The following is a 22,191-nucleotide window of genomic DNA, read 5'->3' on the forward strand; positions in this document are numbered from 1 at the left end:
TGATTTTTGCTGGACCCAGCACACAGCATGTCTGTGAACCCAAACAGCTTCCCAAAAGGGACTGTCTCTGCCCTCTGCGCAAGGCATTAGATAACAAACCTGCTGCTGTGTCGGGGCTTGACAGGTAATCAGCCTTTGTGTCCAGCTGACGTGAGGACTTAGCCCTCACCAAATCCTCCAGCAAGCAGGCTGACCCCGAAATGCCTGCAGTTCCCACTCAGAGGATGATCACAGTGAGGGCGGCTGCTGACCAGCCCCCAACAACGCAGCGCAGTCTGCGCTTTGCAACTTTCCACCTGTATCTGAGGAAAGCCCTGGAGTTCCACTGCCCTTTTTCATTTTTATCATTTGCATTTCATTGCTGAACTTGGACACCTTTCAAAACCAGCTTGTCATTGCTTCCTTTTAGTTAGAGGAGGACACCCACCACCTCCAACCTCATGCACCCAAACGCCCACCCGTGCCGGAGGGCAGACAGAAGCCCCTGGCACAACACCAGTTGCTCTGCTGCTTATCTCCACCCTGCCCCGTGGCTGCATTTGATTAAAATCCAGAGGTTACAGGCACACACAGGTGTGTTCTCATCACCCCAGGGAGACAGAAACCAAGGAAGCAGTTTTGTTTTCCCAGGGTAGCTAGCACACAGTCAGTGGGCAGCACCCTCCCTTACCTGCAGTGTCTTGGTCCCAGACCTTCACTTTGCTGTCGTACGAGGATGTGGCAATGCTGGGGGCGAGAGCAGGGCCCCGTGGAAAGAAGACACATGAGGCTGTGGTCTGGAAATGCCCTTTGTACTCACGCACTTGGCTCCTCGTCTGCCGCAGGTCCCACAGCTGCAAGGCAACAGGCAGTGCTTAGAGCTCAGGCTCCGTTACTGTCACTTGCCAACATGGAGCTGTTTTATGAAGGAAGGGAGGAGGCTAAAGAGCTCCTTGCCAATCCTCAGAGTGCAACATCTACTGCCTCTATCCCCTGCTTATGCTCACAGTCCTAGAGCACTTCAGACCCCAAAGGATTTTCACCATTTGTCTATTCAAACACATCCCTGCAAACGGAAACAAAATCCCAGTGCTTTAATGAGGAAAAAGACCTCTTGTTGCAGAAGACTCACCAAGGAGACAGGCAGGAAGGAACTAAGCTCAGGCCTTTATGGTGACACCAGATTAAGGCCAAAGCAGTGGGATCCGTGCTCTGCTGCAGGCAGACCCTTGGAGCACTGATCTGCTGCCCTCTGCTGTATGCGGTGGAGATTAGAGAAAAATCAGAAAAAAGCAGGACTTGCTGCCCAGCCAACTCACGGTTGCTTCGCAGCCCTCCCCAGCGAAGCCGCTGCTGCTGCTGAGGACGTACCGCCCGTCCTGGCTCACGTCGCAGCACGTCTGGATGTGCTGCTTGCCTGGAAACGTGTGTGCCACCCGCAGCTCCCGGCTGTCCCACATCCTGGAAGCAACGAGAGTGGGGAAGGAGGACGGGGCATTACTGCCACGAAGGGCTTCCCTCGGTGCCCTCACCATGCCCTCACATTGCCTTCGATCTCATCCACCACGGGGCAGTCTCCCTCCTTCCTCCCAATGCTGTCACTGCATACTTGCATTTGTCTGTCCCATGCCCTGAGTACTACATCAATATTTAGCCAGAGCAGCTCTGTGGAGCTCTGAACCGTTTTTCTTTTTACCCGTAATTGATGCCCAGTGCTGCTTACAGCCACAGGTGTCCCCATGCCGTCCTTCCCTGGCAAGAGACCACCCTCCAAGACCCAGGTGAGCTGGAAGGTGGCTTCTGGCTACACCAGGACTTTATGAAAAGCAACCAACCAACCCCTTGTGTACCGACATTTTCCATAATCCATTGCCATGTGCCCCAGGTTGTAACTCCCTTCTCTGTGGCCACCTGTAAGACTTACTTGACAGTTTTATCCTCTGATGTCTGGATGATGTAGGGCTCCCCAGGAACCCAGCACAGATGTGTTACCTGTGGAGGGGAAGGGATGAGCAGCATGCGGCCCACCTCTGCGTGCAGCCCAAGGCTGACGTCTGCCCGTAGGTACACAACCACAAAGCTCCCCCGTCCTCGCTCTCCTCCTGCTGGGTAGTGAGCAGGAAATGACAGATGAAGGTTTTTCTGTTTCCCACCAGTGCTGTTGGGACCAATGCTGGTCTGATCCCAGAGAGGTGACTGAGGTTTATTAGCAGGCAGAGAGGCACCAGCAGCTCAGCGGGGCACAGCGCCATGGGAATAAGGGTACCACAGGCACCAGAAGATACCACTCCACTCCCTAGCTGGTACAAGAGGGAATTAATAAATCACCACGCGTCTCTTGGTATCTTTGTGCTATGAGAGGTGCTGTTTCCTGGAGGAGAGGGTAACTAGCCCCAAGCTTTGATCTCCCCAAACATAAAGGCAATCTGTGCAGTGCCTCGAGGGCTTATTGTAGTGCCAAGCTGAAGGCAAATTCACTCTACGTGGCTTCACTCGTAAAGTACTCGAGTAGGCAGCGAGTTGCCATTACAGGATGCAAGCAACCAGCGGCTCCTACCAGGTTCCTGGAGACAGCAGCTCTGCCCAGACACCCTCCGGTCTCTATGTCCCACTTGCAAACGGTGTTGTCTCGCGAACCTGTGCACAGCTGAGTGGCGTCTGCAACCACACGTTAACATAGGAAAATTGTCAAGATAAACTGTGAAGAAATCATTGTTTGGGGAATAGGAGTGTGGTGGTCCTCACCTGGGCTCACAGCCAGTCCAGTAACAACCAGGTCATGTCCTGGGAAGTGCTGGCTTGGCCCTGAAGTCCTGTGAAGCTCCCACATCATTACTGTCTTGTCCCGGGATGCACTGAAGATTCTATTTGAGTCGAGGGCACAGGTGACCTGCCGAGGACCAGATGGGAGAAGTAGGTTAGCCTTCTGCCCAGCCCAGCCGCGTGCAGGGAAAGCACAATGCTGCTCCGTCATGTCAAAGTCTAAGACACGCATAGATGTGGTAGGGAAGAGCCTCACCTTCATGCTGTTTTGCAAATGCTGGATTGCTCAGTGCTCACACGGAGGACCTGTGGCTCCTGCTTGCCCCTGCTCTGCTAGATCCTGGCCACAGGCAAAGCCCAGTGCGGCGGGGCCTGGGGCTCTGCCTTGCCTTGCTGTGAGCCCCAGACTGGAGAGGGCAGGCAGCAGCTGCGGCTCCCAACAACATGCAGCAGAGGAATGAGGCCTTTCCCCATGATGGACCTTGTTTTAGATTTCTGGTACAAGAAGAACGTCAATAGCACTTGGCTATTTTTCATCTTTAGTTCCGGGGCAAGAGCAATAATGACACTGAAAGGCTGCGTCTCTCTTGCCCTGAAAGCTCAGAGAAGGTCTCTGTTTTGCATCCCCCGCCCCCTCAAAAGGAATTTTTCAAGAAGAGGTTAGATCATTAACTTGATTCGTCATCTCCCTTCCCGCTCTGAACTAGCACCTTCATGAATACCACCAGACCTCTATAGAGCTATCACTACTCGCGCTTTCTGCACAGACGGTAGTCAGGAGACATCAGGATTTAATAAGATCTGTGGAAGGAAAAGCCCTCAGTGTCCCCCCTTGTCCTCAGGGATGCCCTGAACTGGAGACATGGGCTGGAGAACATCTTGGTACTCACCTGTGACACTTAAAAGGAAAAATGCTTGCCTGTTCTTGGCCCAGGCAGATGAATGCCAGATCCCAGCTCGGTGCAGATCCCTTGTGTAGCACTGAAGGGCTGTCTCAGATGAGAAAGACTGAATACACACTGGCTCTTGGGTTCACAGGTATAAATTTCGCTCCCAGGAGTTGCAGGGGAACTGTTTTCATGATGGACCCCGGCTTCTCCCACTTGTGAGGGGATAAAACTCCCAAGGTGCTCAGGGTCACTCTGCCCACCTGGCACTCCACAACCCGTGTACCTGAGTGGGCTTCACCTCCCAGACAGACCAACCAGAAGCAGACAAGGGTGCAGGACTGTCCCAGGAAGTGGCTGAAGAAGGCTTCCAGCCAAACATCAGCCAAAATTTCAGAGGGGAAAGAAGCAGTGAAGCACCGAGAATGGGTTCTTAGGCCCCAAAGGTGCAATGGAGCCACAGAGACAGAGTGATGTTACACTGAGCAACAGAAGCATTGCCAAGGAAAATCCATGGCTGATGGAGGAGAAAACCTCTCCTGTCCTCGAGGACAGTCTGTTTTCCTGACCCCTATAGCACAGTGACAACAGATGCTCCTGAAAAGAAGTGACTGGTGCTGAGGTCGGTTAGAGATCATGGAGCTCAGCTGCATGCTGTCTGGAGACACTTGTGCCACGACAGCAAAATGCCTCCTCTCCTCCTGCTACCTTCTCCAGCACAAGGGCAACTCCAGGGAACAGCGCAGGCTGTTGGCTCTGTAACGAACCTGGACAGTTTCTGATCACCTTCCCTGTGACCACAGCTACAGGCAACACACATATTAACCTGCTTTCCCCAGAGCAAGTGCAGAAGCTGGCTGAACTCCCCAGCTCCTGCACAGCAGGAGGTCAGGGATGACATGGGGACAAGCCCAGGCTGCAGACAGGCTCTGTGGCAGTCGCTGGCTGCGGCGGGTTAGCTTCCTTTTCAGGTTGTTATAGTAAGGAAAGAAACTGGAAGCTGAGCCAAGCATTTCTGCGCAGCGCCTTTGTGAGTAGGCAGGATGGTAACAAATGCTTCTTTGTCGTTTTCTTGGTTTCTTCTTCATCCTTCCACAATCAAACTGTGAGTGGTGGTGAGATCTGCTGGGTTAACAGCCTCACACCCATTCTCCTCCACCTTGAGTGGCAAAGGGGGTTCCCAGTCTCCACAGCCACTTGAGCTGGGCAATGAAGGAGCCTCCTGGTGAGCACAGGGAGAAAAGGAAATGCAGAAGACCGATTTTCTGACTTGGGTTCTGGCACCTGATGGAACGGTGCAATTACCAGGAAAGCCTGACTCCAGCAGATCGCGTCAGCTCTGCTCTGCGGGAAGGGCACCTGCACAGACACCAACTGTATGCTATCAACATATACAAATTGTTGTTCTTAAAGGCAAAAAATTGCTCCAATTTTGGATGTATTCTCACAGGAGTGAGCAAAAGCACATTCCTGACACAAAGGCACCTCGCTGCTAAATTTGAATTCCAGCTTTGAAGCTCACATGTGCTAAAGCTTCTGAAAGAAGACATTGGAATCAATGTAATGCTGCAAAATAAGCCTTTTCCCCCATCCTGTTTTCAGAAACAATTAATTTTATGGGAAAAACTTCCTTAAAAAAAGACAAAACACAAAAAAACAACCAAATGAGCCCAGTGCACAGTCACTTTGAGCAGTAGGATGAATGAAATGTGGATTCTGAGTTCTTCCTAGAGCAGCACCACCAGCCCTCTTCATCCCTTCAACATCCCAGAGCACAAGCGAATACCTGGCTACTCCCAGCTGGGAGGCGCACCGGCCAAGCCATGCACAGCACGTATGCACCCTTGCATGTTTGTTCTCAGAGTAGCATATTTGGTTTTGTAATCAGGATGCTGGATGGAAAATTAAAGCCGCGTTGTTCCTGGGCACAGCTGTTTTGTAGAATAACAAGTTTAGTGGGATGAGACCTGAAGAAAAGCGAAGAGCATCTCTGAATCAAACGCTTGACCTAGTAATTAATCCTGAGTTTTTGCCACGCAGTCTCTTGAAGGGAAGATAAGCAAATAGCCAAGTGTCCTGGTGCCCTGTTTGCTCTGGCTGCAACCAGTGCTTCTTTCCTGGACAGCAAAGTATCAGCTGGGAGCTTGGGAAAAACACCTAACACATCCTGATACCGAGGTAACTCCGACAGAGCAAAGTGAACCCTCTGTGGATGACAAACCATGCTCCATCATTCCTGTTTTCCCAGTTTCTGGCAGGTTCAGAAGACCCCAACCAGACTCAGTTGACACTCACCTTGGTGACTTCATGCTCGTGGCCAACGAACCGCCTCAGCACAGCTCCAGATCTCCAGTTACAAACAACCACGCTCTGCAGAGAACCAGGGGAAGGAAATCATCATCAGCAAAGCAGGACAAAGAAGGCTCATGCACAATCTTGGTTTATTTTATACTCAGACCTGTGCACAGACCAAGACTGAAGAGGGAACAGATACTTTTGCTTTTGAGCTCCTACAGCCAATACAACTCCCTTTGGAGCCTGTCTTTTGTCAGGTAACATCAGAGAAGGGTTAGCTCATTGGTTCTAAGCTTGGGTGAAAGTATTTGACATGACCTGACCTCTGGAGAACGTTATGAAATTTGACCCAGTGTGCTTTAGTGTGTGCCCTCATTCTAAGCTCATCTTTTCTTTCTTGATTTGGACAGATCACTGACAAAGTTGGTAGCAATCACAGAAACACGTAAAACTCACATTTAAACCACATCCCCTTATTTTTCTAATGTCTCTGCCAACATACTTTCCTGCCTGTGACTGCGTTTTGTGCCCTGTGGTGGGCCAGGACCATACCTTATCCTTTCCTCCTGACACACACAGGTCTGCTTTGAGAGCAGCCACAGAAGTGACTGCATCGGTGTGCACAGGGTTGTGCTGCTGAACACCTCTGCCAGGTCCTGTCTTTTCCACGGAGCCATCAGCCCTGCAACAGGCAGAGGGACAGTGGCAGGAGCTGCAGTGCATTTTAAGGCAAAGTCAGGGTGATGTTACCCACTTGGACTGAGCTTTAGGAGATTGTGCCACTGGCTGGACTGCAGAATGACAACATCTGACTTTAAAAAGCTGAAGGGAAGCTGTCAACAGACAAATGTGTCTCCTGGACTAGGTGAGATAGAGTGTGTCTATTCTATATCTCGAGTTGCTAAATATTTGTATGTTTACTCACTCCACGCCGGCGCAAAGAACAGAAGAACACCGCATTTCAATTTTTCCAGTCTCCGCTTCCATGAATGCCTTTCAGGCTTTGCTGCTGTCCTGGCAGGCCCAGCACTTGGCTCTTCGAAACCAGCCTTGCCAGGTGCTTCTAGTCCCCCGCCACCCTGCGCTCTCGGCTGATCCTCCAGGCAAAGATCGTCACTTTTGCTGCCAGATACTTAATTATTGCATCTTACCGATGAAAACTGATGGCAGTCTGAAGATATGAAGAAGCATTTTGGATATTTGGGCTAAACAGCCACTCCTAGACCTTTTAGCCTTCAGAGAGAGCTCTGCCTTAGCAATCACAGAGCATAACCACTGGTCACATTTACATGTTCAGCCACTCCTGTGAGCTGTATTTTGGATTTTAGTCCCCCAAATAAGCTAGGCAGAATTTAGAAGCAAGGGTCAAAAATAAATTCTAATTCATAAATTCAATAATGAAGCTAATGAACCACATGCTTGCTATATTCTCCATTCATATACATAGTTTATTAAGACATGATCATCTGACATTGCTTTACCTGTATTTGGTGCTGTGGAAGCTGATTTTACTCTGCAGTTTCCCCATCCCACTGCTGAAGAGCACGGCTTCAACTATGGCCAGCAGCACTGAGCATCACTACATCATCTCAGGTGCTTGCTGCTGGGACGTGACCTGAGGGTGAGGAGACACAGCATTACCAGGAATACAGAGAGATTTTTGCTTCTTGCATACACAGGATAAAGTGCAGGTAACATGGTATCTACATCTTAACTTTGTTTAGAATAAGAGAAAAAAATCTCAGCGTAAGGGATGTCTGGAGCTCCCCAGTTCAACCTTTTGCTTAGAGCAGAGCCAGCTGCAGAGATGTGGTTACTGGGGCCTTTCAGCTGAGCTTTAAGAATATCCAAGCATGGTGAGGCCACAACAGAGACGGAGCTGCTGCCTATACTTCTTTTTGTGCCTTACTCCTCCTCTTACTCCAGTACAGGGACTTCCATATTCCTGGAAGATCCCAGTCTCCACAACTTATCCTCAAGGGTCATGTTCTGGGAAATTGTCTGGCTTGGGTGTGACACAACCCCCACTGATTAAAGACACCGGCTATGGTCACAGATGAAGGGCAGTCACCAGTGAACCTGTTTCAATGACAGTGAATTACCACGTACAGTAATTGGATTCTTCTTAGATCAAGACGTATTAATGGGATTTAGACTGCACTAGGTGTACGCTAACACTCCCATCTTCTGGACAAGTAGTATTTTGCTAATAAAATACGAGAAAAAAAACACCCTACCTACTTGAGCTAGTGAAGAAAATACATGCTTCAAGTCTCTCCCACAAAATCTTGAGAACCAAATACTGGAAGCACTAAGCAAGAAGGGCTGGTTTTCTACAATACATTCCCTTTCTAATTTTATCCTGACAGCCTTTGTGATTAGCAATTAGTAATACCCAGTTAATCTCCGCCTGTTCTATCCATGAGTTCGCATCAAAAGATGCAAAGAACAATAAATCTCACAGCTCAGGGGCAGCGTTAATTTGATAATTTTCTTCTTCTGATCAGACTGAGTTTCTGGAGCATTACAGTACATTAGGAACAAACATGATTTTTCTGTGATAATAGGAGAATATCAGAATTTGTTTCTCCTGCAAAATGAAATTTCAGGAAAAAGCTAAGACTTAAATTCTGATTTTTTAAAGTTACGCTGATATTGCAAGACAATAAAATCAGCTGTGTAAGCTAGCAGGAAAGACACAGCATCAGAAGTGTCTTTTACCATTATTTGCATGCAAATGCAGCATATTTCCACAAGAGAACAACTGCAAATGCTTTGATTCATGAACTGCCTTTTTTTTTTTTTTTACTACGTTTGCCTCATGTGAGGCACCCCAACTCAGTGCCTAACAACAGCAATAATAATGCGCAACGATTCTGAAAGTCTGAGGAGTCAGATTTGGTTTGTTAGCCTGCTGTAACAACCCCACTGACTCCCATCGTTGCGCTCGCACCGGGCTGGGGAATCTGTTTCCCCACACCTGCGATCAGCTTTCCAGGCGCTTCCCTGGAAAGCTTCCTTCCTACCCCTTCCTTCCACAGCCCTCCCTACCCTGACTTCAGGGATCGGAGCAGAGAGCTGCTGGAGACCCCGGGGGGCTCCAAGGGCAGCGGGAGCTGCGTGGTGCCTCACCGCGTCCTGCCCGCTGCAGGAACGAGCAGCTTTTTCGGACTCCTGAACGAACGAACAGTAGTTCTTCGGCAGGATGCGCGTGTCAGGTGTTATCACTTGGCAGGCTTTCCTAGGAGTTTATCATGAACTTGGTCAGTCACAAATCTTTGTAGCGCCGCGCTGCGTTCAGGGACCCTGCAGCAAGGGGTTCGTACAACGCCACACCTCAAAGGACCACATTTTGCATCGGCAGATCTCCCGTCCTCCCTTCCCTCTAAAGGCACTGCTTAAAAGAAATCAAAAACATTTTCTACTTTTTTCTTTTTTTCTCCCTAGATATCCCCTACCTGAGGCTGCTCCAACACCGCGGTGCCCTCCCCACGGACCAAGGGCGCTGCAACACCTCCAGCAGCAGGCACGGCAGGGCCGCTCGCCCCATCCCCACGGGGCGTTAGGCGGCCCCTGAGAAGGGCCTTACCGAGAGGTGACTACCAACACCCGGGAGCCGTAGAAGCGGCCGATTCAGGTGAAATCCCGGCCGGTTTGGTACAAACCCTCGGCTCCCTGTGCGGCGAGGCCAGCTGGCGGCAGGCTCCGCGCTCCCACGGACGCCTCACGCGTTCACCCCGCTGCCAAACCCGGGGACGGGGCGCGGACACCTCGGGGCAGAGCCCGCACCGAGCCCGCACCGAGCCGGGGGCCGCTTCCCTGAGGAGGTGCCGGGGCCGAGGCTCGCTCACCGGGGCCGGGCCCCCCGCGCCGGCTGCTCCTTGGCGACGGCCGGGGCCGGGCGAGCGGCGGCCCCGCCTGCCAGGAGGGGCTGTGGGGCCGCGCCCCGCCGCAGGCCGGGCCCGGTGGGGCTGCGCTGGGAGCTCGGGGTGCCCCCCCCCGGGGCCGGGCCGGGCGGGATCGGGATCGGCAGCGCCCGCCCCGGCCCGGCCCCGCGGCCTCCCGCCCCCCGCACCTGCCGCAGGTGCCGGCGGCGGCCGCAGCCGCGCAGCATGGCCCAGCGGGCCGGGGGGGCGCCGGCCGAGAGGGCGGCGGAGCTGCGGGTAAGCGCCGGGGGCACGGCTCGGCTCGGGTCAGGGCTCGGCACGGCCCCGCCGAGCTGCAGTGCCGGGCCCCGCGGACAGGCGGCGAGCGGGGCCCGGGGCGCCGCGGCTCCGGCCTGGGCCCGGCCGAGGCCCGGGGGGATCCGGTCCCACCCCGGCGCTGCCCAGGGCCGGCTGTGGGGGCTCCGGCGGGGTGCGGGGGGCCCGGGAGGCGTGGGGGGACCCTGGCAGGGTGTGGGGGTGCCGGGGGTGTGGGGGTGCGGGGGGTGGCGGCCGGCCCCGAGCGCAGCCCTTGGCTCTGTGTTTCAGAACAAACTCGTGGACCAGTGCGAGCGGCTGCAGCTGCAGAGCGCTGCCATCGCCAAGCACATGGCCGAGGTGCTGCCCGCCAAGAGCCAGAGCGTCCTGGTAAATCCCTTCCCTTCCCTTCAGCCCGGTGCGGTGGTCCCGGGGGGCTCCTCTGCTCCCGGGGCTTCTCCTCCTCCTCCTCTTACAGCTGCTTCGCTGCCGCACGTGGAGGCCGAGCGCCGCGGCGTGCGTGGAGCGGGCGGCACGAGCGTGCTGACTGTCGAGGCACAGAAAGGTGGTGCGGGTGTGTGCCTGCCCAGTGGCTCAGGCTTGCTTTTCCAGGGAGCTGCGCTGTGTCACCGAGCACTTTCCATCTCAGTGCACCACATCGTGTCTGCTCCGTGAATGCCTTCCCTTTGGGCAGCGCTGAGATGGCAGTGCTGAGATAGCACTGCTGAATGCGCCTCTGGTCTGCGCTCCCGCCTGGGGTAATTTTGCAGGCTTCAAGATCTGTTTCTGTTATGTGAAGTTTTTAAAAAGCCAGAACGCACTGGCGATTCCTTCTTCATTTGCCAAAAAAATAGAATAAATTTATTTGTGCTGGTGTGCTGCCATCACACATTGCACTAGGACCGGTGTCTCAGAGTCCTGCTTTTGTTTGTGCCTCGCTGTCATTGAGGACAAAGACAGTTCTCGTGGTCAGCTCCTGTTTCTTGCTAGTAGAGAATCCTGGAAGTTCTGAGGAGGGATGGCACTTTCGTCCCTGGCAGAGGTTGTCATTACATGCCACAGTGATTAGTGGTTACTGCACATTTACTTTGGTGGCTGGTTGGGCCTGGAGGCAGTCAGCAGATTTGGGCCTGGTTATCCCATTCACCTCTGTTTGCATCACGATGGTTACTGTGGCTTGGGCTCATTAACAGGGTAATCTTAAAAGCTGAGCCTACAGAAAGCTGGCGGAAGCTGTTGGTGTTCTTGTTTGGGTTGAAGCAAGACTGATATTTCTCCTCTCTCCTTGCTCTGGCAGACTGCGGCCAATGGGGCACGGGAGTTGGTCATCCAGAGGCTGATGTTTGTAGGAAAGGTGTGTGAAAATGAAGAACAGCGGTTGCTGGAGAACGTGCACGCAGAGGAGGAGCGGGTGCACCAGAGCATCCTGACTCAGCAGGCGCACTGGACTGAGGCTCTGCAGAAGCTGGATGCCCTCCGAACCTACCTGGTGGACATGATCACCAACCTGGATGACCAGGGCTTGGTGGTGAGTACCCCTCCTCATGCCGAGGGACAGGTCCGTCAGCCCAGAAACGACCTAGACAATGACCTGGGTATTGTGAGACTTAAATACGGTGTTCAGTAGCTTGCTGCAGTGACAGCAGGAGATGGGTTGGGCAGGACCTACATATGCAGGTCTAGCTCAAAGAAGCTTTTTCAACTGTTCAAGAGAAGCCCCCTTGTTTTCTTGGTGGTTCCTGAGTGTCTGCTCTGCCTGGTTTCACCTTTGCTTTGAGGTTTTTTTTTCCCCCACCTTTGCAGCGAGGTTTAGCTGTCAGGACCATTAAGGCTTGGATCTCCAAGCTATTGGCTTGATGCTGCCCACTCAGGTGCCTTCCAGGCTTGACAGCCAAGACAGCCGGAGCAGTTAGACTGGGCCGTCAGCTTTCTAGTGTTCTGTCTAGTTTTAATAAAAATGTGATCCTTGGGAGCTCCTGCAGCTCTTCTTCAAAGCCCGACCTGTTGTCTGGCATACCTCTTTGTGGGGTATTTATCATACAAAGCAGCCTGTGCTTGCCTTTGCTTGTTTTTTTCTGGCTATTAAATTGTCGTGCTTTACTAGGTGACTCTTCTCAGGTTAGATGCAAGCAGGCAGGCATTTTACCTCCTCCTCCTTGCTCTTAGCTGCTGCTTTTCACATCTAACTTTGCGAGGAGGGTGCCAGAAGTTCTGCCCGGAAGACAGAACTGATCCAGCGACAGAAGGTAGATGGCTGTCCCTTCCGTGGTAAACACGATGTCTGTCCTGCCTCGGCATCCTGGTGGCTGCATTGTGGCCTCACTGTCGACAGTGGAGGCTGGAACGCAAGGTCCATCAGATATCTATGGGAGAAAATCGTGAGGCCCTCTTCTTTCTCCTTTTACCACATAATGAAGGGGAAATAGAGCTAATACATTCTCCACCTTGGGTTATTGGTGTTGGCAGTTGTGTCCATCAGGAGTTGATACGTGTCATCTCACAGGAAAATGAAAAGGCACGTAGCGTACCCTGCAGCTCTCTCTTTTAGCAGGGCTCAAAAACTCTTCTCCTCTGATATTTGGGCTGAACTTGGGGAACGGACCGTTGTCAGCAGGTGTAGAAACAAGTGGGATTGCTCACAAGGTTGCTTGTGTCTTGGCTTTGGTTCTCTATCCCTTGCTGCACCTTTGCCATTTCCTGAAAGCTTTCAGGGTTGTTGGCTGCAAGCACAGGATGTTCTTGCAGTGCGCCAGCAGGGTGGGGAGGAGGGAGGGATGCAGAAGAGAGCCTGACACACAAATGGGGCTGGGGTTTTCACACCTGGGGCAGGGCACAGCACTAAGAGTCTCCCAGATGCAGACAGCCTGGTGTATACCAAAGGGTACGGGGTCTGATCTGGTTCTTTGTGGTTCCAGGGACTTTCTACCTGTCATAGCTCTCCCCTGTGTTTCCCTTGCACCAGATGAACCAGCTATGTTCAGTCTTCTGCTCACCACAGCCTGCACGCTCAGCAGAGCCAGGGCAGGCTGTCTGGAAGCTCCCACGCCCCACTGGAGCCTCCGTCACCTGCCCAGTCCCTGGCTCAGCAGAACAGAGCTGTAGATAGAGGGAAGGTGCATCACTGTCAGCCATTCCCACTCATTTTCTGAGTCAAGGAGTGAAAAGTGCTGCAGCCAAAGAAAATGGATATTGGACACTCCCCGAGGTCAGGGCTGGGGTGAGGGGTGTTTTGTGTGGGTCAGGAAGGAGAACGGTGCTCCCTGGGTCCCAGGTTTGCTATGTCCCAGCCTGTGTTTGGGATTAATCTGTGGGGTTAATTAATTTCAGCTGTGTTGACTCTTTCTCTCCTTGTCCCCAGCGTGCAGAAAAAGAGATCTTCGAGAGGTAAGTACCTGGCCACTCCTGGGCCTTTTCCTCACCCCTTCTCCAAGCTTGCCTGCACCTTCTGCGTTCCTGGTGTGAGCAGCGTGTCATAGCTCTGCCAGCGGTGACACCCGCTCTTTCCTCCCTTGTGCTGCTTTCGCTGAGGACAAGGACAGAGCACAGAGGTGCCAACATGTCCTCTGGTCTTTGCTTCACATGCTGCACTGCACCAGAAACACTGGAGACCAGGATGTGCGATGGCTCTCCAGAGGCACTGGCAGATGCTCTGGCACTTGCTCACAGGAGACCTCCAGCTCCTCAGCAAACAACACGGGGCTCCTGGCGAGGTGGAGCAAGCCGGTCCCTGGCCTGGTGGCAGGAGGTAGGATTGGGTTGTCCACCTGAAGAGCTGGCGTGCTCCGGGAGTATTTCTGCCTGGAGCCGGCCTGTAGAGAACAATAAACCTGCTGCAGCACATCACTGGCAGCCAGTGCCAGAGCCTCAGCCTTTGCTCGCAAACATGAATTCACATGGTGCTGGAAGCCACAGGAACCCAGCAGATCCTTAACCTCCTTGATACGGTGCGTGAATTCTGGAGTCCCGGCTCGCTCTGCTCTAACAGTCAGGCTTTGTCCACAAAAAAACTCACAGGGAACCTGATTCCCTCCCTGCAGCCTGTTCATTATTTTCCTCTTGTATCTCGATGGCCGGTCTCAGACGCATTTAATCTGTGTGTGCTGAGCGAGGAAGCTGTTGACTCAGGCTAACGGTGCTGTGTTTTAAAACACTGAAGTCCTTTCAGAAGGGACTGTGATCAAAGCCAACCGAAAGTATCGCTTAGGAGGAGAGCTTGTCTAGAAACCCCCACTGTAGTTTCTCTGCAGCAAGTGCCGCCCTTGCAACTGCTCCAGCTCATATTTCTGAACTGCTTCCCAGTGATCTCTATAAAGACCTCTCAGACCGTCAATTAATCACTAGACTTCAAAATAACTCTTGTGTTTCTTTGCTAGGACAGAGGTGGCGGAGGGAATCTTGGAGCCGCAGGAGTCTGTGAAGTTAAACTTTAATCAGCAGTGCGTTCAGAGTCCACTGCTGCACCGGCTGTGGGCCTCTGCTGTTCTCTCCTGCATCACAGGTCAGTGTCTTGCTCAGGTCTCATCCTCTCTGGAGATCTGGATTTCTGCAAGCTCATTCAATTTTTGCCTGTAGAAACATCCTGATGCTGCGTCCTGCCCTGGCAGGTGGAGGACCTGGTGCCTCCTGCCCCCTCTGCTGACCCAGCCCCTGCAGGTGGGCCCCTGCGCTCCCCAGCCAGGTGGGCAGCAGCAGCAGCTGTAGGGGGTTCAGGAGAGGGGGACAGTGGCTCAGAGCAGCTGCTGGTGGCTGAGAGGAGTAGTGGAGTTTGAAAAGACCATGTCTTTTATCATCTCCATTGCACAACCTCACTTGGTTTCGTTTCCCATTTTCCTGGATCACTTGGTGACACCAGTTAAACTCCTGCTGCCATAAGGAACTTGGCCTTTACTGCTTTCAGCATTGCCCTACTGGTGGTTTTAAAAGGGGTTGAAATCACCTGTGCAGTGTTTGTAGGGCACTCTGTAACGTGCAGGAGCGAGAAGAGAGCAAATGCAGTAGCTTTCTGATCATAAGCAGACCTTGTGGCTGTGCACGAGCTGGTGGTTTGCTAGAAGCGTTTGGGGTCTGTGGTCTGGCTCAGCTCTCGCTGTACAGCCGACGTGGCGTCAGAGGTGTTTGCCAGGCCAGTGATGTGCTCTGCGTACAGTTTTACCAAGGTGCTGCCAGCTCTGAGCAGTCAGAGACAGTCTTCTTCATCAGCGATCTGCTTGAATTACTGATTGTGAAATGTTTGCTTCTAGTATTATTTACAGGACATCATTAGAGCGTTTCAAATGTTTGTTTTTTTTTTTGTTCCTCAAAGGAGGTGACATCCTTCAGAATTTGAACAGTTTTGTCCCGTGTGTCTCCTCGTCAGCAATCCTTTGGGTGATCTTCCCAAAGCTTAAGTGATAACTTTTGATTTTTTGCTGACGTTGCCCTTGATGTCAATGAGTGGTTCCCAGTTTTTCCCTCTTTTCAGGTCCCTTTAAATGTGTGTGCTTCTGACTGGTATTGCTCTAGGGTTTTTAAGTATTGGCTTGGGAATCTGTGCACACCAGACAATGCCAGCATTTTTCTTCCACTGCAAACTCTGGTGGTGTTCTCCCTTTGCAGTTAATTCAGTTTGCTCTGTTTTGAGTCTTTGATTACTGGCGTTCATGCAAAATCCTGCAGTTGTACATTGCCAAAGCTAAGCAGGTTCTCAGCAGATGTTCAGAGCTGTCGAGGGAAGCAGGGAACCTTCCCCTAACTCCCTTTGTTGTGACGTGATTTTGTTATGGATTCCTTTCCCAGTAAAGTCCTTGTCAGATGTAGTGACCTTAAGTCATCAGGTCCCAGCAGTGGGTGCACTGTCGGTGCACTTATTACACGGAAATTTCACTCTGATGCCTTTTTTTTTTTTTTTTGTGGTTAGATGTAACAAGTCACTGTCATATGTTGAGGGTGTCTGCCTTATCGTTGCTGTCTCGCTAGTCCATAGTCCACCCAGGACATAGCCTTAAAAATTTAATATTAACTGCAGTGGTCCTAGCTTTCATGAAGACACCATAACGTTACGTTTTACTTAGTGCTCCCTCCTCCCAGAGACAGTTGAATTAGTGACCATCTTGTTTATCTGCTTTAAAAAGGTTAATCCCAAGCCTTGGCAGTTTGTCCCTGTAGGCTCTCAAAAGCTTGGGACCCAGAAGGTACCAGAACCTCCATTTCACTTTTTCAGAAATAAAAGCGAGTCCTTTGATGCCTTCACGTGGCAGCCAGGCCTTTACCGCTGACGTTTGGGCTTGGCAGCTTCTGCCTTCAACGTGGAGGTCACGTAAAGCCCCTGGCACTGTTTGAGGAGGGGTCTGGGCTCGCAGCCAGCAGCCCCGGCCCTTCTGGGGCAGGCACGGAATGGTGAGGCCGGCCACGAGCAGCGAGCCCTCCGCGGAGGTGAGACGTCTCGCCCCTCTCCGCCTTCAAAACTCGCAGGCTGCAGCTGTCCTGCTGGCTGAGGTGCCGGGCTCTTGTGCGGTGACGTTCTGCGGCCTGGGGGCTCTGCGTTCACCGTGCTGCCTGCATCTGGGCACGAGGGTTTGGGTTCCAGGTGGGTGAGTTTGGAAATAGGAATTTTGATTTTTAAATGCAGTAAAATGTGCTGCAACTAACACGTACTGACTTAACAGACGTGAACTTACCTGCTCAGCATCCATCGCTTCTCGGAAGTGGCAAGGCCACTCTGAGGGTACCATGCTGAGGGAGTGACACAAAGAAAGTAGATTTTGAGGTGAGATGACTTCCTGGGGGAGTTGTTTGTCAGAATATGCAGGAATATCCAGAGGGCAGTTTTAATGGTGACAAAACACTTTGAAGGAGGAAAATTCACTGATCTGAATTATTCTGCTGCTAGGCCAGCGCTTCCCCTCCTGCAGGTGCTCCTCTGGAACCACGTCTCTGCAGCGAAGTTACGCGGGTGTGATCAGGGCAGCCCTGCCCTGGGTGGATGAGCACCAGAAGGCAACGCTGTACGAGGATGAATGCGCGTTGCGTAGCACCAGGTTTAGTGCCCTTCTCTCAGCAGGAGCTGAAGTTTCGTGCTGCTCCCTTTTCTGTGAATTCGCAGCAGGGCCTGGCTTCCTGGAAAGTCAGCCTTCGAGCAGGCAGCGCGGGCACAGCGTGAGCTGCGGAAACCTGCGTTGAGCGCAGGGTGGCGGGCAGGCGTGCTGCAAAGCGTTTGGCTGGCGCTCAGTGGAACAAGCCGTGAGCAAGCGAGGCTGCGTGCTTCAGCTGGAGGGGGTGCTGCCTTAGCTCCTCTTTCTGCTCGCCGTTACCTGCGATAGCTCCCGCCGAAGGGGCAGGCTTCTCACATTGCGGGTGCGTGGCACGTCCCTGGTGTGCGGCTCGGGCTCTGGGATGGCCGCGTTCAGGGTGCAGCCTGGTGGTTTGGGTCTCTGAGGGCCTCATCCTGCCGGCTGCCGAGCGCCAGGCAGAGGGTGATGAGGAAACGGCAGGAACGGGCTTCGCGTGGTCGAGATCTTCCTGCAGCCCAACCCAGCGGGACGGTTGGGAGAGCGAATGACTCACCGGCTCCAGCCCTGTTTCTGTGGCAGTTGAAGACATAAAAATGAATGAGTGAGGGTGGGGAAGGCAGGGTGAGGAGGGGCACCTGCAGAGAAACTCCATCTCCCCGGGAGTGGGCAGGGGTGAGTCACCTGGGCATCAGCCTTTTCCCTTTGCTTCAGGATTTTGTGGGGCAAGGGGGATATTTGAGCAGTTGTTCAGGGCTCACACCCTGCTCGCAGACTGCTGCTTGTCCCATGGGGAAGGGTGGCGCAGGGGGAAGCGTGTGGCCCAGGCAGGGCGAGTGGTGCTGGGCGCTGACCCTGAGGGTGCGAATCGCTGGTTTTGTCCTGTGAATTAAGGACCTGTCCTCGTGTCGCAGCAAAACTGAGTCAAGTCGCAGCCCGGCTCATCTCTAATGCCTGGTGCCACTTCCTGAGGCTGCTCCGAACGCAGTTAGGGCCGATGGGCAGTGCCGGGTGGATGAACAGCTTGGGCTGAGTGTGCTTTGGAGGAGGGAAGCGATTTCCCCGCCCAGCCATCCTTGTTCCTGTGTTACTGGCTTTGCAAGTTTTCCCAAGCAGCAGGCGGCTCTGACGCACCTGGCTCAGAGAGGAGCCGGCCCCCACTCAGCACCCGGGCAGGGGCACGGAGGGAACAGGGCCAAGGTTTGGGATGTTCCTTGCCACGCATGGAAACTGCTCCCAGCCTCTGCTCGGATCACTGTTCTTCGCTGGGATGAACCAAACCACGGCTTGGCCATGCTGCTGAATTGTCTTTTGTGACAGAATAAGATAAATGTGTGTGACTGCGAAACATTTAGCGCGTGGATGGAGAGGCAGCTGGTGAAATCTGAACGCTGCAGAGCCACAGAGGTGGCTTTGGCAGCCTGGCCGGATGGGGCAGGGCCCCCAGGCTGTTGCCTCAGGCGTGTTTGTTGGGTTTAACGAGTGCTAATTCCTCTCTGGATTTGGTCCCTGGCTCCCAGCTGGCTCCTTCCATCTTTTCTCAGGACACAAGAGGTGGCAATGCAAGTGCTGCCCCCTCCCACTGTCACCGTGTCACCCTGCAGGAGCAGACGGATCTGCAGGGGCGATGCTGATGGCTCTGGCTGTGACTGCTCTGGGGGGTTCGGGCAGGGGCAGCCTGCTCTGTGCTCACCGCTCGCTTCTCTCCCAGGCTCTCAAGAAATTCACATTGACGAGAAAACGGTCAGCCCCCATCTGAGCCTGTCGGAAGACAAGAAAACCCTGACCTTCAGCCCCAAGAAAGCAAAGCTGGACTTGGACTGCCCCGACCGATTTGACCACTGGCCCAACGCTTTGGCTACCGCAGCTTTCCAGACAGGGCTCCACGCGTGGAAGATCAACGTGGAGAAGAGCTGCGCCTACAAGCTGGGGGTTTGCTACGGCTCGCTGCCACGGAAGGGGTCTGGCAACGAGGCCCGCCTGGGCTTCAACGCTGCCTCCTGGGTTTTCTCGCGCTACGACAAGGAGTTCAGGTTCTTGCACGCAGGTCAGCCCCAGCCTGTGGAGCTGATCAAGTCCCCGGCCGAGATCGGCGTGCTGGTTGACTTTGCAGGAGGGGAGGTGCTCTTCTACGACCCCGACTCCTGTGCCATCCTCTTCTCCCACAGGGAGGCCTTTGCGGCACCGCTCTATCCCGTCTTTGCAGTGGCGCACCACAGCATCTCGCTCGTCCAGTGAGCGAAGCGTTGTGCTCGCTGGCGGGGCATGAATAGATGATTGTATGTGCAGGGATGGTATATGCAACACACAGTGCCTTCACGTGGTGAAAGGTGCCCAGGCTGGGCTACCAGCTCGCGTACAGTGGTCAGAAAAGACCTGCCTTCAACCTGTCTGTTCTCTTGTTTTACGACAGCTTTCCTCCTCCTCGAGGCTACCCCACACCTGATGCGTGCCCTCCGGGACCCCACTATTACCCTGTAGCAGGGACCTTTGGGGAAAACCAGCATCGGTCCCTGTGTCCTCTCCACACAGTGCCAGCCTTCCCGAGTCCTGGGGGATGCCACTGGTGCGTGCAGGTGTGCGAGCCGATGGCCCTGAGCGTCACAGCTCAGCCACAACCCCCCATGCTGGGAGCAGACTGTGCTGCCGCTGTAATGTGCTGCTGATGGCACTGCTTGGGCCAAAGGCTTTTGTGATCTCCCCTTAGCGTCAGCGCTGCTGGCTGGGCTGCAGGGCTGGAAGAGGAGCTGGGTGGTGCAGAGCTCCTGCTCTGCAGCAGTGGTTCCTGCTGAGCCCAGCTCGGGGGGGCGGACCTTGGTCCCAACACTGCATTTTGCTCAGTGTGGAGCTAGGAGTGCAAGTGGGGGAGAGCCAAATTGTGAAAGCAGCTGTGCTGCAGCATGGGATCAGCGTAACGCCTGGCTCTGCCAGCCCTTTTCAGGTGAATCATTTAATTCCTCTGCAGAACAAGGGCTTCTTTGCAACCCTGGCAGGGGGAGGAGCACAGGCAGGGGGCAATTCATGCTGCAGGAATGAAAAACCTTTAGTAAAGGTTTAAACTTGATGGTGGGGTTAAAAAATAAAAAAGAAAATCAGGGGAATAAGGTAAGTATGGAGAAACAACAGGGAGGAGGCACGTAGCAAGGGACACTGTTGGGGACACACTTGGAAGGAGGCGCTCTGTGCTGCAGGAAGGATGCCACCAGGTGGGGCTGTCACCCATGGGGGACCCACACTGGAGCAGAGACACCCCAAGAGGACTGTGGCCCATGGAGGTTCCCATGCCAGAGCAGAGGAGTAGAAAGTAACCATTAGCACTGACCTAAACTGAGCTGCTTGTTGCTCACCACGGGGATGGGGAAGGCTGTGTGTAACGCAGTGAAAACGGGTGGTTGCTATTAGGAGGGGAGAGAGGTGCTGGACTGACGCTGCTGTTGGGTGAAGGGGAAGGAAGATGTTTTCTTGGTGTTTAAAATTTGTCATCTATTTCTCAATGTCCAAATTAATAATTAAAAGTTTGTTTTTTTTTTGCCAATACGTTAAACTGAGGAGACATCCCCAACTCCAGACTGCTTTGCCTGCAGGAGGGCTGTGACTGCCTCCTGCCATGGCTCCGGGGAGGGAGGTGCTGGTGAGGTGACAAACCTGAGGGCCACCGGGGTGTGGAGGGTCACAGTGCCCTCTGGGTGGACTCTGCTGGCTGCCTGTCACCAGGACAGGAGCAGCCACAGCTCTGCATGAGCAGGGGATGACTGGGAGGAATAAATCTTGATGTCTGCCTCCATCCCTCTGGACAGAATTGGCTTTCTGGAGCTTAGAGATGAAGGACTCTGGGTGAAATGCATCCTGTGCTGCTCCCAATGCAGTCCCCAGCTCCAGCAGGGGAAGACACCACCACTGACCCTCTCCCATACAGCATTTTGAAAGAACACAGCAGGAACGCTGAGCGTGCCAAGTATACTTTATTGTATTAATGACACTATTGCTCTGTGGGCAATGCTTCTCCCTGCACTCAGAAGTGTTTGTTTCTTTTCCTTGTCCCAAACTGCAGCAAGAAATCACAGCTATGACTTGTTCACTACTCAGCAGCAGCACTGGTCCTTCCCCAAAACGCAGCTGTTGCAGCTACCCCTTCTCGATGAGGGCCAGCAGGTGGCTCAGCGTGGGCAGGATGTGCCCTGGGGGCACCTCTGGCTGCCCACCCTGCCCGGCGGTGCGGAGCAGAAAGCTGTGCATGCCCACCTCTCGGGCGGCCCTGTAATCCCTGGTGTAGTCGTCCCCGATGTGAGCCGCCTGCTCGGGCAGGACCCCGCCGAGGCGCAGGGCTTTCTCAAAGATCCTCCCGTCCGGCTTGGCGAAGCCCGCGGCCTCTGAGGTGAGCACGAACTCAAAGTGGCGCCGCAGGTCGCACTGCGCCAGGATGTCTTCGAGCCGGTTGTCGAAGTTGGAGACCACCCCCATGCGCAAGCCGCGCTGGCAGCACCGGCTCAAGGTCTCGCTGGCTCCGGGCAGCAGCTCCCAGTTGCGCGCGCTGCAGAAGTCCCGGTAAAGGTTTTCGGCCATCAGCGAGAGGACTCCGTCTTCGTGCACGCCCGCGAGCCTGAAGGTTTGTTTCACCACGTCCAGCCACCACCGCTTGGAGCTCAGGCCCTGGCCCTGGCCGTAGTTGGGGAAGCGCCTGCTCTGGGCGCCGTATGCCTCCCGGAACGCCTTGCTGACCGCCTCGGGCTGCACCTGCACGCCGTGAGCCTGGGCCTCGGCGCAGTAACTCTGTCCCACGGGCTGCCGGAGCCGCAGGAGCGTGTCCTTCACGTCCCACGTCACCAAGCGCAGCCGAAGCATTGCCCCGCTGCGAGCCAGCACTAAGGGCGACCCTACGCAAACACGGCGCCGACGGCCGGCAGCCGGGGGCCCGCAGCTCGCACCGGGGGGCCGCGGGCACCGGCTCCTGCCCGCATCGCCCGGAGGGAGAAGCGCGGCCCCGGGGCGGCGGCGGCGGCAGGGCCGAGGTGCGCGGGGGGGGGGGGGGGGGGAAGCCGGGCCGGGCCGGGCCCGCACCTACCTCCTCCGTGCTGCCCGGGGCCCGCTCCGCCGCGTCGG

General features: G+C 54.2%; 3 protein-coding genes across 3 annotated transcripts; 1 reads left to right on the top strand and 2 right to left on the bottom strand.

The window, feature by feature from the left end:
- Window positions 1-494: 494 nt before the first annotated feature.
- On the bottom strand, window positions 495-9,811 carry WDR31 (WD repeat domain 31). The gene is made up of 9 exons (XM_035564685.2): window positions 9,590-9,811; window positions 7,406-7,539; window positions 6,477-6,606; window positions 5,925-5,999; window positions 2,725-2,869; window positions 2,537-2,637; window positions 1,904-1,971; window positions 1,299-1,440; window positions 495-833 (listed from the first exon to the last, which is right to left on the bottom strand). Exons 2-9 carry the CDS (start codon window positions 7,450-7,452, stop codon window positions 636-638), a joined length of 906 nt encoding a protein of 301 aa, XP_035420578.1. The 5' UTR covers window positions 7,453-7,539; window positions 9,590-9,811; the 3' UTR covers window positions 495-635.
- A 178-nt stretch (window positions 9,812-9,989) lies between these two features.
- Window positions 9,990-20,626, top strand: BSPRY (B-box and SPRY domain containing). The gene is made up of 6 exons (XM_035564709.2): window positions 9,990-10,087; window positions 10,397-10,495; window positions 11,403-11,633; window positions 13,464-13,489; window positions 14,479-14,603; window positions 18,803-20,626. Exons 1-6 carry the CDS (start codon window positions 10,037-10,039, stop codon window positions 19,327-19,329), a joined length of 1,059 nt encoding a protein of 352 aa, XP_035420602.1. The 5' UTR covers window positions 9,990-10,036; the 3' UTR covers window positions 19,330-20,626.
- Window positions 20,627-21,034: 408 nt separating this feature from the next.
- HDHD3 (haloacid dehalogenase like hydrolase domain containing 3) lies at window positions 21,035-22,086 on the bottom strand. Its single transcript, XM_035564612.2, has one exon. The coding sequence runs from the start codon at window positions 21,931-21,933 to the stop codon at window positions 21,217-21,219; it is 717 nt and encodes a 238-aa protein (XP_035420505.1). The 5' UTR covers window positions 21,934-22,086; the 3' UTR covers window positions 21,035-21,216.
- Between the last annotated feature and the right edge of the window lie 105 nt (window positions 22,087-22,191).

The sequence above is a fragment of the Cygnus atratus genome, chromosome 19 (assembly GCF_013377495.2).
Source record: "Cygnus atratus isolate AKBS03 ecotype Queensland, Australia chromosome 19, CAtr_DNAZoo_HiC_assembly, whole genome shotgun sequence".
In the NCBI taxonomy this organism is placed as follows: Eukaryota; Metazoa; Chordata; class Aves; order Anseriformes; family Anatidae; genus Cygnus; species Cygnus atratus.

Excerpts from the sequence above, each read along its gene's own strand:
- WDR31 (XM_035564685.2), bottom strand. The coding sequence starts at position 7,452 with ATGGGGAAACTGCAGAGTAAAATCAGCTTCCACAGCACCAAATACAG. Across the intron at positions 2,870-5,924 it reads ACGAGCATGAAGTCACCAAG|GTCACCTGTGCCCTCGACTC; the intron begins GTGAGTGTCAAC and ends GGTCCTCGGCAG. Across the intron at positions 1,441-1,903 it reads TCAGAGGATAAAACTGTCAA|GATGTGGGACAGCCGGGAGC; the intron begins GTAAGTCTTACA and ends CGTTGCTTCCAG.
- BSPRY (XM_035564709.2), top strand. The coding sequence starts at position 10,037 with ATGGCCCAGCGGGCCGGGGGGGCGCCGGCCGAGAGGGCGGCGGAGCTG. Across the intron at positions 10,088-10,396 it reads AGAGGGCGGCGGAGCTGCGG|AACAAACTCGTGGACCAGTG; the intron begins GTAAGCGCCGGG and ends TCTGTGTTTCAG. Across the intron at positions 11,634-13,463 it reads TGGATGACCAGGGCTTGGTG|CGTGCAGAAAAAGAGATCTT; the intron begins GTGAGTACCCCT and ends CCTTGTCCCCAG.
- HDHD3 (XM_035564612.2), bottom strand. The coding sequence starts at position 21,933 with ATGCTTCGGCTGCGCTTGGTGACGTGGGACGTGAAGGACACGCTCCTG.